Source organism: Camelus ferus, chromosome 28 (genome assembly GCF_009834535.1).
Source record: "Camelus ferus isolate YT-003-E chromosome 28, BCGSAC_Cfer_1.0, whole genome shotgun sequence".
Taxonomy (NCBI): Eukaryota; Metazoa; Chordata; class Mammalia; order Artiodactyla; family Camelidae; genus Camelus; species Camelus ferus.
This window is the reverse complement of record NC_045723.1, coordinates 6,536,997-6,556,562: the sequence shown is the minus strand read 5'-3', so window position 1 is coordinate 6,556,562 and position 19,566 is coordinate 6,536,997. Positions and strand designations below refer to the sequence as shown.

Below are 19,566 nucleotides of genomic sequence, written 5' to 3'. Positions count from 1 at the left end.
CATTCCTTCTTATAGCTGAATAATACCCTGTTGTCTGGATTTGCCACATTTTGTTTATCCTTTCATCATTTTGACATTCAGATTGTTTCCATTTTTTGGCTGTTAAATGCTGCCATGGACACGTACAAGTTTGTGTATGGCCGTATGTGTTCATTTCTCTTGGGTATAGACCTAGGTGTAGATTCTTGGATCACATGGTAACTTTAACTTTCTGAGAATGTTATCTACAGCTGTTGCACCATTTTACATTCCATCAGCAATGTATGAGGGTCTAAATTCTCCACATCCTTGCCAACGCTTACTGTTGTCATCCATCTTTTTCATTATAGCTATCCCAGTGGGTGGTAAGTAGGTTCTCACTTTGCTTTTGATTTGCATTCCCTTGTTGATGAATGATGTTGAGCGTCTTTTGCTGTGCTTACTGGTTATTTGTGTATCTTTGGCTTCTTTGAAAAAAATGTCTATTCTGACCCTTTGCCCATTTTTTCGTTGGTTACTTGTGCTTTTGGTGTTATATCTAAGAAACCATTGCCCAATCCAAGGTCAAGAATACACCTACTTTCTTCTAAGAATTTGATAGTTTCAGCTCTTACATTTAGGTCTTCATTTCGAGTTACTTTTTGTCTGTAGTATATATGATTCTTTGCGTATGGATAGCTAGTTATCCTGGCACCATTTGTTGAATATGACTTTCTTTTTAACTGTTTTTTCCCCCTTGTTTTATTTACCATCAGTCCAAATACTTATAAGTGCCTGCAGACGTGCAAGGCATATGAGAAGACTGTGAGGTATAGAGTTTACAAGAAGAATTTGTCTCCCCTTTGTGTCTTACATCTGCTTGAGACTGATGATGGCACAGATACATGAAATTGTTAATGATTCCATGCCAGAAGAGTGGTGGAAAGAACAGAATTCATTAGGAATTGAGAAGACTGAGTAAGTCTATGGGCAGAGAAGTTCATAGAGAAGATGAAGCCATCAAGGTTAGATGAGCTTTAGATACAGAAAGACCAGAAATGACCAGAGCAGAGCTACTGAAGCAATTAGATTCTTTTGGCCCAAGGTGTATATGGAACATCTTTTAGACAGATTTTGGAATTTTCCTGGATTACCAAGTCTTCTTTTAGTCTCAGTTATGTTATTAGAAGCTGGAAGCACCTGATACATGCTTTGAGCAATTGTGTTTAGAAATAAGGGCAAGTTTCTCTTTGGGCCACCCCACATGGGGTTGGGTGCCCTATGGGCACTGTCTTGTTTACTTATCCTTTTGCTTCTCAGTGGTTGTCTTTGAACCAGACTTCTTATGTTCCCTCTTCACGGTGCCTACAAACTTCTAGATTTATTTTCTTGAAACTCTAGAGAAACTGTTTTCTCATCATGGTCACTGATAACTGCCATGTTGTGAATCAGTGGTCAGTTTTCAGTCTACATCTTACTTGGCATGGCACATTTAACACAGTCACCCCCTCCTTCTTGACACATTTTCTTCACTTGGCTTCCCCAACACCGTACTTCCTTGCTTCTCCTCCATCACAGTTAGTGTTTCAGTAGTCTCTGTTAGTCTCCGTTTCCAGTTCCACTTCATCTTGGTCTCATAAACTTGGAGTTGCCAGGACTCCCTCCTTTTACCACTTCCTTGTGTCTGCACTGACTCTTGGTGACTTCACTTAGTATTGTTCACATGCCGGTAACTCACAGATTTGTGTATCCAGCCCTGACTTTGCTCTTGAACTCCAGGTGTATGTATCCAGCTGACTGCTGCCTAGTCACTGTTGACTATTCAACATCTCAGCTTTAACCAGCCCCACACTGAACTCTTAATCTCTCCCTCCTCTTCATACCTGCTCAGCCTTTAATCTTTTTCATCTTAATTGAAGACAACTTTCTGGTTGGCTCAGGTTGAAAACCTTGGAGTCATCTGTGAGTCCTTTTCTTCCCTTATATCCAGTCAGGAAATCCTGTTGTCTTTACCCTCAGAATATATCCAGAATCCAACCACTTCTCACTCCCTCCACATCTGACACCCTGGGCTGAGCTGCTGTCCTCATCTGAATTGCCGCCCCAGCCTCCTAACTCGTCTCCTTGCTTTGCGTCTGTTCTTGTACTCCTGTTGTCAGCCAGAATGACACTATTAACATGTTATGTCAGATAATGTACCTGTTCTACTCAGAACCTTACAGTGGACATTCCTGTCACTCAAAGTAAAAGGCAAAGTCTTTGCATTCCCCAAAAGGCCCTGCAAGATCAGGACCCTCATTATCTCCTGGACTTCCTCCCCTCCTGTTTTCCTTTGCCAGAAATCTACTCTAGCCACGCTGACCTCTTTGCTATTCCTTGAATAGTCTAGGTGTATTTCTGCAATAGGGCTTTGTCCCCTCAGCTTGGCATTCTTTTCCCTGTAGGGGAGGAAAAATAATTCTTCTACCCTTGCGAGTTCTTGGCTGAGACCCCTGTAAGGAAAGATTGATTAACCAGAGAAAAACAAGCAGTTTAACAGGTATACCTCTTGTGTACGTGGGGGATTCCCAGGGGGAAATGAGTAACTCAAAGAAGTGGCCTAGAATTCAGGCTTAAATATCTTCAGCTAAAGACCAAAGAAAGGTGGGTGTGGGAAGGCTAGTAATGGGGAGGTTGCCAGGAAAAGCTAAGTAAACGAGTAACATTTGTTATAGAGATCTAAGTCTGCGCTTCCTCCTTTGATAAAAATTTCTTGTGATTTGGAGTCATCCTTCTCTTCCTGGTACGGAGAGGCAGACACCCTTACAAGTGGAGATTTATTTTATAAATTTAAATTTCCTTTACAAGAGGGTAACTTCTGCTCAGTTTTCAGAACTTCTGTGTCTGCTGTTTCTCAAAATAATCAGCTCAAAATAATCCTTACACCAAAGAAGCTATTTTGGAGTGGCATATTCTGCCACTCTTCACCCCCAAAGTAGCCCCGTGGCTAATTCCCTCACTTCTTTCCAGTCTTTGTCCACATGTCACTTTCTCAGTGAGGCCTGTCATGTCCACCTGTTCAAGATGGCAGTTGCTCAGCCCACACGCACGCCCCGTTTGTTTTGCTCTGCAGTCCCCCTCAGCCGGGGGCATGTATCTTTTGTCATGCTGCAGTAATTGACTTACTTTGCATGTTGTTTATCTCATGCACTAGAAGGTAAGTTGTAGGGCAGGGATTTTTGCCTGGACGCTGCTATGCCTGTCACCTAATTCAACGCTCAATAAATCGTTGTTGCACGAATGAACGTCCTAGAGCTGCTGTGCATTTGGGCTTATTCTTGTTGAGATTCTTGGGCCTCATCCCAGAGACATCGTATTACTCAGGTGTTACTGGGGGACAGGTCACAGAGGCACCGTCTGTCTAGCAGGTACCAAAATCCCAGACTCCCGGAAGAAAAGCGTTTCACCGTAAGCCGCGTTATACAGACAGGTTGGGCACAGTGGGCCGTTCTTAACCGGTTAGAGGGATAGGAACTCTCCTGCAATCTGAACTCCCAGAGGCCAGCCAGGGGCCAACCTCGCGAGCAGGCCTGAGACTTAATCCTTAGAAAGGCTGCTCACAAGATTGGCCCTTGGCTGGCTTCTGGGAACGTGGATTTCTGGAGAGTTCCCACCACCCTGACTGGTAACGGTGGCTCGCTGTTGCTTACAGGTGGGGTATGATAACTTCCCTTTTAGGTTCACTGTTTTCATCATGGTATCCAAAGAAGTTTGTTTTTTCTTCTTTATGTAGAAGAGAAACCATTTAGACTTCTCTCTCTTTAGGAAATTTAGTAATGATTGAGAATGAATTAAAAAGTTTAAGTGTATGCAATAAGTGAGTTTATTCACTTAGACATATTTCCTGGAAAATGCCTCAGCCGTATTATTCAGTCTATTCAGATTTTAGTAATTACAAAAGTGATGTATTTCATAGTAAAAATTTTGAATTTAATTCAAACAGTAAAAAAATTAAAATATCTTTCCTACTATTCACTTGAAAGATAATATCTGTGTGACCATGTGTTTCAAAGCAGACACGTTTTCTTCATTTTCCCTCCATCTTTCGTGTTCCATCGGGCCAGTTTGAAACTTGCCATCTTGGGGTTTGCTTTTGTGAATAACCAGTCTTCTTCCTTTCTTTCTCTTTTATAGGCCAGGATGCTGAGTTGTCAGGGACACTTTCACTTGTTTTGACACAGTGCTGCAAAAGAATAAAGGATACCGTCCAGAAGTTGGCCTCAGACCACAAAGACATCCACAGCAGCGTTTCTCGGGTTGGAAAAGCCATTGATAAGGTACGTTGTTGGATGGGGTGTTCAGGACGCGTTAGCGTCGTCATCCTTCATCTCCTGTCACCGCTCCAATGACATTAGCTTTCTCGGGCTGTTTTACTCTGGTCCTTTCATCCTTGCTTTCAGTAGCTGTTGCAGATCTGATTTTACTATGTCATTCGTAAAGTTTCCCGTTGCTATTATTTAAAAAAGCAAAAATAAAAGCTAACGAAAAAGCCTTCTTTTTTTATAGCCTTGTTTTTTTCACTCATTTGCATGTATGACTACCGCTTCTCGTGTCATGATGAGTAAATTTCCAAAGAAATTTTAACTTACTGGAAGGGAGTTTGTTTATAGAAGTAACTTTTCCTGCTTCCTGAGTAATCCCCTGGCTGTGACTCTGCCTCTGTTACGGGATGAGTAGGATAAGACCCTCGCATCCGTCCCCCTGCATCGTCCGAACTTGTCTTCCTGTGGGCGCGCTCGCCCCGTTCTCCAGCGTTGCTTTCTGCGTGAGCGGGTGGGTTGCTCGCCAGCAAGACCAGTCACTGGTGGGGGGTGAATCTTGTGACATCTCTTCAATCTTTGACTTAGTGGTTTCCTTATAAGCAGTTACCATTTTTAGCACTGGGCCAGTTTTGCCCTTGGAGTTCATAGTCTTAGCGGGGCCTAAGAGAAGTGGCCGCAGGTCACTGTGTGATACCTCTGACTGTTTCAGCCATAGGGGAGTTTGTCCTTTTTGTTACGGACATTTTTGTTCACACATTGTAAACTTCCGGGAGGGTAAGGAGAACTTTTGGGGAGAATTCTTTGTAGTAAAACCAGTCTTACGAGCTGTTTCATCTGTATGCATGAAAACATTAGCTATAATATACATAGAAAGTCATGGAAGCCAGAGAGTGGCTCTAACTCATGGGTACATTTCTTTAGGGTGAAGTAACTCCTGCTGGTGTTTAGGAAGCTTCAGATTTTGGTGGCTGATAGTGACCATCCCATTTAGTGATTGCTTGACCACCAGGCTGCCTGCAGTTAGGACAGAGCCTGGGGACAGAGGGACCAGAAGATGCCATGCCAGTGAGAACAGCTGAAGCTTTCACAGCAGCCAGTCAGAGAAAGTATCTGAGAAAAGATCCCTGCTCTGGGAGCAGGTAAGGGGGCCTCAGGAATCGTACCTCAGTGGTGTGGGCTGCTGGTCCCCAGGGTCTGGAGCGTTTGGGCAGATAATTCAAGGGCTTTGCATTGTCATCAGAACCCTCTTCACTCCCTGGCTACTGGTGACTTGCTAAACATGTCTTCCTCCTGGTCTAGCAAGTCTTTACAAATATTTATAAGGGTTGTCAGGTATTTTGGCTAATCTTTGAGACAAAACATTTAAACATATTTGGTGCTAGAAATGAAAGTATCTTTTTGAGAATGGCTAACAAGGGGACACATAATGAGTCCTCTACATTCTGGCTTTTTTGGTGAGGATGTGTTTAAGGTGAATGTTGCTAATTAAATACTTCACTTGTTTATTTTGAGGACATTTTTTCATGAACTTCAAAGTTATAAGAGCTTTATAAAATAATTTTATTTTTGGTAGTTGTATGTTCCTTTGAAAGTAGTTTAGGTTGTAGGTGACCTGGATTCTAGATTTTTCTGATTCATCATATGAAACCACACTATTAAGTTGATACCTGGACAAGTATTTGTGAAATTACAGTCCTGGGGGACAGCAGAAAGCTTGGATCTCTTAGTCCAGTTCTCATCATCTTTCAGTGCATTCTCTCTGATTTTTGGGTGTTTTGAGGGGCATGGGGGCGTCTGCTTAGCCTCAGCTGTAGAGGAAGCTGTTACCAGACTAGAGCTGCCGAGACAAGGTGCGTGAGCTTTTCGCGCACATAAGGAACTCTGTGTGGGCTGTTGTTGTATCAGACTCCGTTGACTTGAAGTCTTCCTGCTCTTCCAGTTTGCACCTGGTCAATTTGTGCAAGCTTCCGGGGCCGCCTGTTGTAAAGGCTGGGTGGAATCATACGGATTGGTGAATCGGATGTAGCTGAAGCCATTGTGGCCCAAGCCTTTAAGCACCAGAGCAAACAGCCTTGAGTAATAAACTGGAATGCTGTCCAGCAGCCTGTGAGCACAGTGTTGTGGACACATGTTCCCAGCCTGCCAAGAGCAGGACAGTAAAGAGGCTGGTGACTCCTTTACGAGCAGGCTGATTTTGAGTGAGGAACTTGAGCAGATTTTTGAAGTGCTTAAATGGCTTTTTTTTCCTTTAATGTTTTAATGCTTCTTTTAAAGTTCTTTTAGTCATCACTTCCCTGAAAACATAACCAGAAAAGAAGTTTCTGTTGTTAGCCAAGACATTTTCTGGCTTTTAATTATTGCCAACATAAAAAGTTATTGAAGGCTTCTGCTGTAACGTGTTGACTGTTTTCGATACCCATAATATTATCACAATTTAAAATAAATAATATCAACCATTGGATTCTGTGGCAAAAATTTTTGTTAGTGAAAACAAATAATGTGTTGAGTTATTTTTTATTTCCTTATCTATTTTAAGAAAATCTAGAATTCTCTTCTGTTTAGGGTATTTATTTAGTGTTTTTCTTAGTCTTTTGACTTTTTCAATTTCTAAGTAAGAAAAGTCAATAAAAACAATTACTGCTTTAAACTTCTGTGTGTATATGTTATAGTGCTAAGATTTTAAAGTGTCTAAAATTTGTTGTGAGGTAGTTGAAAGTGAAACACATAGTACATGTTCTTGAGAAGATTGTGGTCTAGTCTGGTCATGGAAGAGTGCTTTGTGTACACATGAAAGAACTGAAAAGATCTGAGGCAGCATAAAAGAAGTTTGCATAGGATGGACTCTGCTTATTATAAAAAGTAAAGAGAAGGTCACTGTGTTCTTGATTAATCTAAGGTTTGTGGAGTTGACTTGAAAAAATGGTTAAGATTTAGAGCATCGGAGCCATGAGATATGGTCTTCTGTGTGGCCGGAAGGGAGCTGAACAAGAGATGAGAAAACGGGGGGAAAGGTATAGGTCAAGTGGTAGAGCGCATGCTCAGCACCCGAGAGGTCAAGGGTTCAATTCCCTGTACCCCCTCGAAGCGGAAATCAGTGAGGAAACCTAATTACCCCCCCCCCCATAAAACAGACAGTACAAGAGCTGAGAAAACGCTTGACTCCTGTTAAAGACTCTCAGGGACTGACCTGACTGGAGCGGCTGCCCCTGTCAGGAATAGGGCAGGGTCAGGCTGGGGAAGGCAAGTGATGGAAGGCCGAAGAATCTGATCCAAAGAGGTTGGGGAAAGGGAGGGAATGATAAAACCGTTTGAGGATTTGCTTGCCCTCATTGCATAGGATGAAATTACACCAAGGAGAAGTCAAGAATGGGAAAACAATAACTTACTTACTGAGCAGTGACCGTGTTCCAGGTTCTGAGCTAAGAGTTTTACATACATTTATGGCGCATGATGCATGTACATTATTTCCATTTTACATAGGAGGAAACTATGATTCAGAAATATTAAGTAACATACCCCAGGTGTACAGCTTGGAAATGGTGACTCAAGGACTGGGAAAAGGTCTTACTTAAGAATTTATTCCTAAGTACTGTGCTATATTAGGACATCATTTAGGCTGGTAATGTTTTAAGGAGGAAAATAATGGTTAAACCACGCTGCCTAAGCTGATCTGCCACTAGATGGGGTGTCTGCACTGATGAGGCAAAATGATGGCTGTATTGAAAAAAAAAAAAAAAGGAATGGAGTACAGCTCTAAAAAGTGAAATATAGAATATTTTAAGATAGTTCCAGGTGAGCCATTTGGAACTCCCTTTTATGTAGGTATGACTGGGATGTGAGAGGAGAAAAAGGTATTACTCATTAGAGTGGGTATGAGTTCAGATAAGTGCTAGCTCTCAAGTTGTGTTACTATGTTATGGATAAATCCTTTTGTAGTGGAGGAGATGTTGCTGTTAATGAAGGAAGAAAGAAAATTTAAAAAACTAGAAAACTTACCCTGAGTAAGAAGAAATACAGCTAAGTTGAATTCTGAAATATTGACGATTTATGTTTTGGGTGGAATTTTTAGAATTCCTGAAAAGGAACAGTTAATGACAAAGTTATAAAAAATACTGAGGCTAAAGGATGAAACAGCTTGCTTGGTCTCGCATCCAAGTTAGGCTGGATTGAGAGGGGAAACGGACCTTATACCCATTGAGCTGTACCAGCTAATCCAGTCTGTAATTGTATTCATGTGATTTTAAATTAATGAGTTTATTAATGCCTCTGTTAATGTCCTTTGGTATTTTTGTTTTTCTTTACATTTGCTAAAATGAAGCTCTTTTAAATGTAGCATCAGAAGATTTGGTGGCAAGGCCTGGCTCTCAGATTCAGTAACTGTGTATTGAGGGCTTACCATGGGATAGGTAACTGATAGATAATTTCATGTCCATTATGTAATTTGGTCCTTAGCAACACTTTGTAAGGTTGGGATTGGGGTCGGCATATGTAGAAGTGAAAACTAAGACTTTGGTTAAGTAACCTGCCTGAGATCACAGAACTAGAGAGCAAATAGGATAAAAAAGCCCAGGTTTTAAGACTTTGAGGAACCTTTCTCAACGGGAGTTCCTTGAAAGAATTAATTCCTAGCGCCCTGAGGGGCATATACATGAATTTCTCTTCTTTGCGTCTAGAATGGTAAGCGGTGTGTGTGCCATCTTCGGGAGAATTAGTAAAGCAGTCACTCAGATTTCTTTAGTTGATCAGATAAGGAGGCAGTTGGGGAAGCAGATTACCCAGCACAGAAAGGTATGGGAAAGAGTTGTGAGGGGTGGGGATGCAAATGTGACTGGTGGTTAGATTGTGGGCTATTTTCAGGGTCTTGAAAGCCCTGCAGAGTAGTTCGGCATGTATCTGACGACGCCACGTTACTCCCCTTTGTTTATAAAGTAAGAACTGACCAGTGTGGCAGCCCCCTCCCCTTCCTTAGTGTCGCACGACCAACCTCTCTCTTAACTCTGGAAACTAGAGTACGTGTGTCATGCAGAGGAGAGACTGGAGTGTCTGAAAAGGACACAGTGTCTGTAAACGCTGGTTACGGCGTGCGACTTAATGTGTTTTCCTGTGCAGCGTTTGCAGAGCACTGCTGTCTGCTGTGTGCCTCAATGTGGATTATTTTATCAGAGGGCACGCACCTCATCATCAGTTTTAGTGAGTTTGCTAGTAAAAATTTACCAGTTTTTCCCTAAAGGGTGTGTAACAACTTAACTATCCTACTGAGCATGTATATAACGGTCGCTATTTTCTCAATTCTCTTACTTGTGGTTGGGGAGGTGGTTATTAGGTTGGTTTGTTTGTTTAATTAATTTATTTTAATGGAGGTGCTTTGCTGTACTGGGGATTCAACCCAGGACCTCATGCATGCTGAGCACACATTCTGCCACTGAGCTATACCCTCCACCCTGTTTCCACAGCTCTTACCTGCACTTGGTATTGGCAGACTTTTAAAAAATGTAAATCAAACAGATGGATATGAAATGGTGAACAGTTGTATTGATTTGCATCTCCTTCATCGGGCGTGAGGTTGAGTGTCTGTTTCATCTGGCGGACCATTAGAATTTTCTCCCTTTTGAATTTCTTGCTTAGTTGTCCATTTTTTCACCTCCTTTGGTTTCTGATCTTTTGTGGGTTGTATGTGAAGCAGATATCTTTTCTCAGCTACATGGAACCAGAATCCAGGTCTTCTTGTTCTGTGTTAAATATTCTCTGCAGTGTACCTCTCACTGCTAAATCAGATTAACTGGATGCTTGGAAGGGAAATTGATTCCTGGTAGGTGCAACAATAGCACATTGTTAGGTTCACCTGCCATTTTTCTTCAAAAATAGATGGAGAAGTTTAAAGAAAATTAACAGTATTAAAGAATTGGCACTTAGGAATTAAAACAAATACTTTTATCATGACTGTTGTCACTACTTGCTCAATAATTAAAATTTCATAAAATGTGTTTCAGAAATGGATTGTTTTGGGTGAACACTGAAAGTCCGTCCTTAAATCTAACCAGTTTGTGAGTATGTTCATGATTTGGCCAAAGAGGTAGGATGGTTTGTTCAGATTTCATAGTTTCATGATGGTGTTTTATTAAAGTTATTTACTTCTGCTCTGCCTAGCTTCCAGAAACTTAATCCATCAAATATGGGAATGATGCTAAAAGGTACATGAGATGGTATACGAATTTGTGTGTCCTATGTTTCTCTTTTTAAGCTGTGGCATCTTTTCTAGGCAGACACACCCTTGAATGTGTGCTTTTTTGCTTTTCATTTTTTTTTGAATCCTGCCTTCACATTTAAGAACATCTTTGCACATTTGCTTTCCTTTTTTTTCTCCTTTAAAAACATAAAAGGAAAAAGTATAGTAAAACAGAAGTGCTGATAAACAGATGTTTCTCTTCACGAGCTACTTCTTGGCTGGTTTGCCGAGCTGCTGACTTCCTGGGCAACCATGCAACGAGTTTGGTCACCTAGCAACAGGGGCTGGAACTGATCCTTGCTCTGATGCAAGAACGTGCAGTTTTAACAAAGAAGTTCTGATACGATACTGCATTTCTTCAACTTGTTTTTTACAATTTTAGCTTATATTTTTACTACATGTGAGCAGAAAATAAGCTATGAATAAAGTTTACTCGTCGACCTCAGTGATTTAAACTGAAAAATCACAATGGTAGACAGGAGCTCAGAAATGTTCATCTAATGCCTTGCTTGTTCATGCTTAGTTGTATTTTCCAAGACTAGCAAATAAGTTGCAGAACTTGAATGTAGTAGAGATACTCTGAATGTAAGAGTGTTTGATTTTTCTTACCACGTGTGTAGTAGTGGTGATATATAAAGATACATGAAGAGCCTCTTTGTGAAATTTTAAATTTGTTTCAGTGTTAGACTCTTACATTTTGAAGTTTTCCAGATGATCAAAATTTGCTTTTTGTATATATATTAAGGAAAGAATTGAAGGGATTGTTTTGTTTGAGCAGTTACTGTCTGGTGGTAGCTATTAAAATTCTGACTTAATGTATACTGCCAAAAAAATTATTTTAATATGGTCTGTCCTTTGAACTGACCACTGTGTCTTACAAAGTTGTTTTATTTCTTCCCTGCAGAATAGACAGCTGATAAATTTACTGAGGGTGGATGGGATTGAGGGCTCATCATTAAGTAAGTAGAAATCTGAAGGTCGTATTTGGATTGAATGGGGTTGAGAGATCAGTGAGGCGTGCTCATCAGTCTCGATGATTCTTGCTTACAGGGTGGACTCAGACCTATTTAGAGAGTCCCAGGCAGATTCCTGACTTTGTAATAAATTCTGCAATCTTCAGATACCCATCCCTTTATTCACTTGAATGGCCGTTTATCTGGGTTAATAAAATATGGGAGAGTGTCTGTGACATCAGTCCCCCTTCTGGGCCTCTGCCTTAGTCCAGTAGCATCGTCACTTTCAGTGTTCTCGTTGTCATGGAAGCATAAAGATACAGTCATTTGCTTAAAAGTATTGATGAATTGTTACGAAATCATCTCAACAGGCAGAATCTGATAAGCAGGTAGGAAATTAGAGAACTTTATTGAAGCAGTTCTGACTTTTCTTCAGTGCTGGATTCAGTCTATGCAGTATGGGCATCTAGGTACTCTGTGTGATTTACATTCTTCAGGCCAAGCAAGAGGTCTATAAAAAGAAAGTGAATAAAAATTAAGGCGCTGAGAGTAATTTTGCTTTTTTGTTTCTGTGCAAGTAATCCCAAATGTTAATGTGTATATTTAGTTTTAGGCTACTGACTTGACATCTAAGAATAGATAGCTCTTTAAAGAAAAACGGGCTGAATTTTGGAGAGGCGAGCTCTCCTGCGCTGTAGCGACTGCAGATGGTTGGTGGTTTGCAGTTTCTGTTGCAGGCTGCTTACTGCCTGTCCTTATATGTGCTGTAAAGTAGCCCTGTGTTGCTTGGACTGTATTTAAGCAGTGATTCACTGAGACTGTAATTTCAGTTAAATCTAAATGATCTCATCTAGTTAAATTTATGGGTTTGGAATAAAAAAAAAAAGGAAATGTAAGAGTTTTATCAGGGGGTACTGCCTTTGTCCCTGAGAACAGAAACTAATATAAGTTCAGACTGCGTTGAGATGGAGGTGCCAGGAAACGGAGGGAGGAGAGCATGTGATTGCCCGTGTTCTGTGAGTGGTCGCAGGGCCCGTTCCTATTCCCCACGCCGGGGCTGGAGGCCGTCTCCTGCAGCTCTCCGTCCACGTCCGGGTGCCCCATGCTGGGTTTTAGCTGCACTGCATCCAGGCTGAGGGATATGTTAGAGGGAGGAGAGTAGTCAGCTCACCACTGGTTCTTTGCCTTCCTCCCCAATCCGCTTACTCCTGTTCACTTTTCAGTTTCCTCGGGTAGCTAGTCCTTTCAGGCCTGATTTGGTAACCGCGTTCGGTGGGGGAGACGGGGTGGGATGTGCTTGCTCCGTCTTACCAGAACCCGAACCCTCAACACTTGTGCTGTATCGAATCTTTTCGCTTTTGCTATGAAAGGAATATTTGCTCTTTGCGTGGAGAGTGGTAGTCTCCAGTGATAATCTTTGCTAATACTTTAGTGTATATATTCTTCCAGATTTTTCCCATAAGCATTACCAAGTTTATTTTTTTGTTGTTATTTTCATTTTTTTTTTAAGCAGAAATGGGGCCATAATTTTGTAGAAGTTGCTGTTTTTCACTTTAGATGTTACGAACATTTCTCCATGTTAGTTAAATACAGAGCAACGAAGCTTGCTTTGTAATTGTAAATAGTAATACCAGCGTAGTAGCAGCTACTGTTTATTTAACCACTAAGGGAGTCTGTTCATTTGCCAGGGCTGCTGTAGCACGGTGTCCCAGGCCGCCTCCTTGTGTCATTCGTGGTGGCTTCGTCTGCTTGGGCTGCTGCAACAAAATTCCAGAGAGAGACGGACAGACAGACAGCCCTGGTATTTTCTCCCTGTCTTGTAGGAGCACCAGGTCTACCAGACTAAGGCCCCGCCCTTATGACTTCGTTTACCCTTTATTACCTTCTCCCAGACTCTGTCTCCAAATATAGTCACACTGGTTGTTAGGGCTTCAACGTAGGAATTTGCAGGGGTGGGTGAGCAGAAACACAGACATCTGGTCTGTAACACATGGTTTTCCCTCTGTACCTGTCTGTGTCCTCATTTTGTTTTTTTATAGGGATACCAGTCATGGTGGATTAGGGTTCACCCTGATGGCCTCATTTCAGCTTTGTAAGGCTCTGGGAGTTAGGGCCTCAGCGCAGGACTTGTGAGAGGAAGCGGCTCAACCTATGGAGGGAGGGGCTGTTAATTTCTCCACTTACTGTAAGGAAGCAGAAGCTCGTGGACCTTAAGTGATTTGGCCAAGGTCACGTAGCTAGTAAGATAAAACCAGGATTCAGACCTGGGGAGATTGGCCCCAGAGCTTACTCTCTTACCCACCTGGCCATTCTGTTCCCCACCCCCAACTTGGCACTGCAGCTGTTGGGATGGACCGTGGATTGTTTAATACACTATGTTGGACATAATGGGTTTTTTCCCCCCTACTAGACAGTGATGCATTGAACATGCTTTTACCTCCAAAAGTATTGCCATTGTACAACGCCTAGACATCAATTTATTGACAGAAATTGTTATTAAATTTATTTTTCCAAGATGCCCTCAAAATGTGTTTGTTTACTCTTTCGGCAGTAATCATTGAGAGTGACAAGTTTTAGGAAACCATTTCCTGACATGGGCAACAGAGAAATCGGAATGGGTACTTACTGGAGGTGCCTCAGCGTGAAACGCAGGCCGTTCTTTCTGTTAAGCAGGCGAGGTGAAGACATACACAGTGATGTATCCTGGTCAGTTCATGATTCACTTTCTTTCTTTTTTCCAGAATTTTGATTCTGACATTAGCAGCGTGGGGATAGATGGCTGCTGGCAGGCGGACAGCCAGAGGCTCCTCAACGAGGTGATGGTGGAGCACTTCTTCCGACAGGGAATGCTGGATGTGGCCGAGGAGCTCTGCCAGGTGACGTGTGCCCGCCGGGCAGGGGCGGGACACAAACAGGGGCGCTCCTCGCGGCTCTTAAGTCTTCTAGCCATAGATAGATTTTTAGTATTAAGCATCAGGGCTGACCTCATTTGATTAAGAAATCTTTTTTTTTTTTTATAAATCGGTGAAAATGATAGTCCTAGAATTTGTTATTCAAATTATTTCCTTATTCCTGCCCAGGACATTGGTCCCGGGTTATCAGTAGGATCAGAAGTGATGCAACTTTTTCAAACATTTCCTCTTTTGATAGGAAGGTTTAGTGTAGCAGAGAAGAAAAAAGGGACCAAGAGGTTTATGTTTGTTCTTCTGATCTGGCCCAGCTTAAAGAATTTTTTTTTTTATTGAAGTGAAGATAGTTTACAATGTGTCAGTTTCTGGTGTACAAGAATTTTGTTTATCAAATGAATTTCAAGCTAAAATTTCAAGCTAAAGTGAGAGATATTTGTCTTTTATTTCTGTTAGACAAGATAGCTCAGAACAGTTTACCAACCACATAGTCATAATATTGGCAGCTGCCCTGTACTGAGTATTTACCACCAGCCAAGCCCTGCCTTTGTTCCTCACTGCAACCGTGTAAGGAATCATTGCTCCCATTCTACAGATGAGGAATCTGAGGTCCGGAGAAGTAACCTGCCCAAGGCCATACGGGTTCTTAGTGGAGGAACTAAGATTCAGTTCCAATTCGTGTCTTCAAGTTCTGTTCTAAGCCACTGTGTGCTATTGTATTTTCCATTTAGAGAGATGGACCATAAGGATTAAATAATTTAAAGCCAGTCTGTAAACCAAACCTCTAATCTAAGCCTTTTCTATTTTAAACAGTTCAGATGAGCAGTAGCTCAGGTCTTTCTCTGTGCATTATGGGATTTTGTGTGTGTGTTCATATAAATTTCCCGAAGTGAATTGTATTATCTAGGATTAAGTTTGTTTACAAGTAGCAAAGACCCACCATGCCAATGGCTTAAACACAAATGAAGTTTGTTTCTCTTACACAGAAATAGGAGGTAGTAAGCCACCCAGAGCATGGGTGGCAGCTGTGCCCTGTGAAGCTCTTAGGACCCAGGCCCCCGTAGCTCTGCTGTTTCTAAGGTGTCCCTGCTTTCCCGGTCCAGGGTAGCCAGAACCCCACCGGTCCCTTGTGTATTCCAGGAAGGGGCGAAGAGTATATGTTTATTATGTTTTATTGGCCAGAACTTAGATCTTGCAAAACCATGCTCAGCTTTATTCCACGTGGTATGCGCCCAGCTAAAATTTGGGGTTTTGCTGTTAAGAAGAATGATACTGAGGCCCAGTCATCAGTCTCTGTTGGAGAAATTCGTGTTAAAAAGAAATTATCTTTAATGGCTTGCCTCATTTTATGATTTAAAGTATGCTTTTACCATATCTCTTTACTCTGATTCCTGCTAATGAAAGTTCTTTTTATTTTTTCAGGAATCTGGTCTTTCTGTAGACCCAAGCCAGAAAGAACCTTTTGTGGAGTTAAATCGAATATTAGAAGCATTGAAAGTCAGAGTTCTGAGACCTGCTCTGGAGTGAGTTACTGAGTTTGTTTTCTTTTGAATATTCTGGAGAACTCTCTGTAAGAAAACATAATTAGAAAACACATTAGAGATTTTGAGATGTATAAATATCTCTCTCTCTCACCTGGGGTAGACTTCAGAGAAATCAAGGGAGAATGATTTCTTTGAGCTAAGTGAATTTGGGAAATATGCAATATGAGAAAACAGTTAGAGCTTACTTCACTTATCAGTTGGTCTGAATTCCCATGAGAGAGGAGGGTTTCCTGTATCCAGGCTTTATGACCACTTTAGACGAGCATTATAACTGAAGTGCTGTTGTTCACCTGGTTTGAATTTGATATTTGAACTTCCATAATGCACTGGGTTCGGTGTTAGCATTTAACAAAAAACAAAACATTGGCTATTGGTACTAAGTGGTATACATGAAGAGAACAAATAACGTGTCGGAGTTTTGCTCTAATTACCACTGTAAAACTGAATGATGCACTGTGAACTTGTCGTTGATGTGAATTATGTGAGATCACTGGGTAAGCTCTGATAAACATCATCCTAGAGCAGGATCGGCAACGCTTTCCATAAAGGACCAGGTAGTCAGTGTTTCAGGATTGCAAGACACATGAGGTCTCTGTTGCGTGTTTTTCTTTATTTTATTTTACAGCCCTTTCAAAGTGTAAAAACAAAAACAAAAACAAAAACAAAAACAAAAACAAAAAATCATCTTGGCCATCTGGCATACACACAGGCAACAAGCCATGTTTGGCCCTTGGCCATAGTTTGCTGAGCCCTGTCCTAAACTAATGTGGGGATTATCAGGTTATTTTATTTTATTTTATTTTTTTATTTTTTAGGTTATTTGTTTTAAAAAGAAGATAAGCATGAAAGGGAGGGAGGGAGGAAGGGAAGTTACAAAATAAAAGGAAGAAGCTGGGTGAGAGAGACAGTGGCATTGTTGTGAGGCTAGAGCCTTAGGATCCTGGTATTTTAAGACTGGAAGTATTTGTGATCATTGTCATCAGGAAAAAAAAGTTGGAAAGGTCCTTGCTGGTTTTTATAAAATGCACCCCCCCCCCCCACTAACTCATTTGATTCTTCATAGCTTAATTTTCTGTTTCTCATCATTTCTCAGTTCTTAGAAAATTTTGCAAAGTTCTAAAACCAGCTCGGATAAATAGATAGATTCCTGTTGTAAATTTATAAATTACAAATTTCTGTATAAATTGTAAACATGAGGTAATGCATTTATTTTAATTCTTTAAAGATAAATGTTACTTAAACAGCACCATTGTGTACTATGCATATTAATTACCTTTATAGTTCATTTGATTTTTTTAAAGTAGATTTTATTGCAACATGCCAGTGGGATTATGTTTAATTACCTCTAACACCCCTTAAAAAATAGCAGCCACTCTTGTATTTTCATGTTTAACCTGTGTGATTACACGTCTATAAAGGAGAACAAAAGAGCCTAAATATAAAACTGTACTAGGTTTCCCAGTTGTTTTGTAATTGATTTAGAAATAACGTAAGAGTTGCTATTTAAGGGAGTGTTCATTTATCCATTAGATTTCTCAGGGTTTTTCGTCAAATTTTTATTGCATACTTACTATGTACCAGGGACTGTGTGGAGTAATTGGACTGCCTTAGCCCTCAAAATACTCAAGGCTTTTTTTCCTTTTGGAATGAAGAAGATTCATAAGACCCTTTTAACTTTGTGCTTTTTCTATAAGATTTGGATTTCTTACTGATAATTGCGTCACATAAATCAATCATTTCTGTAAATGGTTTTTGTTATTTGTAGCCTCAAGCAGTGTCTCTCAGGCAAAAGGAGGCCTCGTTCCACCCACTTGGCAGTAGCAGTGGAAATTACTGTACAGCCCGTCCCTGGGTACCCCGAGGGATTGGGTCCAGGAACCAAAATTTGTGGATGCTCAAGTCCCTGATGTAAAATTCGGCCCTCCATATCTGCAGGTTCCACATCCGTGGATACGGAGGGCCAGTTCTACAATAAAAACGTTCTCAATTTGCTTTTCCAGGAGTATTGCCCTGTTCAATATCCGCATGTGGGATGTAGTGATAATGATAGTTATCTCTTCTTAAGAGTGCTTATTACATGCCTAGCATTGTTCTAAGCCTTTTACATGTATTAACTTATTCAATCTTTATAATTCGCCGTGAAGTAAGTACTTGATTTACAGAGGAGGAATTGAGGCCTGGAAGATGTTCCATGAAAAAAAGGGCGTGGAATCAAAAGGTTATTGGAGAAAAGCTTCACATGATACTCCCTAATACTCTCCTCTGAGAGATTACAGTGAAGAACTTATTTAGCTGTGTAAAACCCAGTGTTTCCCATGCACATTTAACCAGAGTCCTTGTCTCCCCCAACCCCCAGTAACACCTACTGAAGCTCACAAAAGTAGAATTCTGTAGAACGTAAGTTTGGAAAATGTTTGTTTAATAGAAATCTCCATTACAGCAAGTCAGACATTTCCAATTCTTGTCTATTATTGGTGGATGCAAAGCAAATATTTCCTCAACATCTTTTTGGGCAAAGAACAGAAAATTCACTGTACTTAACTTGTACCAAAAGTGGAAAAATATGAGGCATGAGTTTGGGGAATTCAGGTTCAGACATAAGGAGGAAAGTCCTTCCTGTTTCACATGTGGCATCTTCTCCTGGCACCTGCTGGGAGGAGGCATCGTGGGGCCACCCCAGGAAAGAGAGAAGAGGGTGAGCAGCAGTTCCAGGCAGCCTGGGCAGTGGAGGCAGAGACCAGCCGAAAAGGGTACTGTGGAAAGGGGCCATGGAAGGACTAGATGAGAAGGAAGTCTGGTGGGTGCTGGCTGTTGACTGCAAACAATAAAAGACAATGGAAAGAAGGCAGTAAAGAATGGTGCCTGGCAGAGAGAAGTAACAGAAGAGCAGCTAACGAGAGATGCAGATGTAGTCTAGGGTTCTGCCTACCCTTTTGTTCCTGCTCCTGTATTTCTGAGTGTGGGTACAGGTTTTTCTTGTCATCCAGACGGCTTTATCTATTTTTTTTTAAATTCCTTTTGGCACCTAGCATAGTGCTTATTTCACAGGAGGCACTCAATAAATGATAGCATAGTTTGAAGGACCACTTTGAACAAACATGACCTCCTCCTTCATGTGGCAGATAGAAGCAAAGCCAAAAATAACTAATGTCAACAGAGGATAACAGAAACTTACTACGAGGAGATGGAGAAACTTTAGAAGCTGTCCTTGTAGCTCTGTGCCAGCCAGTTATTGACTTTTGGAAAGTGCCGTCTTGAGGGGAAGCCAGTTGGTTGCCTTCCTAACGGTGTTTCAAAGAGTAATATTACCTTGGTGGGTTTGCCACAGGCTAGGATCTGACTTTCAACCTTGCAGACTTAAAAATCTGTCTCTTTCAACACTCAGAGCAGGCCCAGGGCCTCCCAGCGCTAGTTCACAGGAACATGCAGTTCTGTTTGCAGAGCCTCAGCAGAATGCCATGAGGGGACAGAAACTAACTGAATGATTACAAGAAAGAGATAGAGAAGTTAGAGAGAATTTACGGAGTTAGAGAAGTTACGGAGAATTTCACAGAAGAGAGACAAGCTGTTCTGTTAGACTGGCCCGGCCATGAGCAGTACCAGGCGAGCCTGGTGAAACACGAGAGGGCTCCATCCCTAAGCCTAGCGATTAGGTGAGGCTAGAAATAACAACCACAG

General features: G+C 41.3%; 1 protein-coding gene across 1 annotated transcript in view; it reads left to right on the top strand.

Moving 5' to 3' along the window:
- Positions 1–19,566, top strand: part of RMND5A (required for meiotic nuclear division 5 homolog A) — a 48,529-nt gene that overhangs the window by 12,840 nt on the left and 16,123 nt on the right. Inside the window, exons 2-4 of the mRNA XM_032469695.1 lie at positions 4,132–4,274; positions 14,180–14,314; positions 15,767–15,867. Coding sequence (XP_032325586.1) covers positions 4,132–4,274; positions 14,180–14,314; positions 15,767–15,867 — 379 coding nt within the window. The remainder of the gene's footprint in view (positions 1–4,131; positions 4,275–14,179; positions 14,315–15,766; positions 15,868–19,566) is intronic.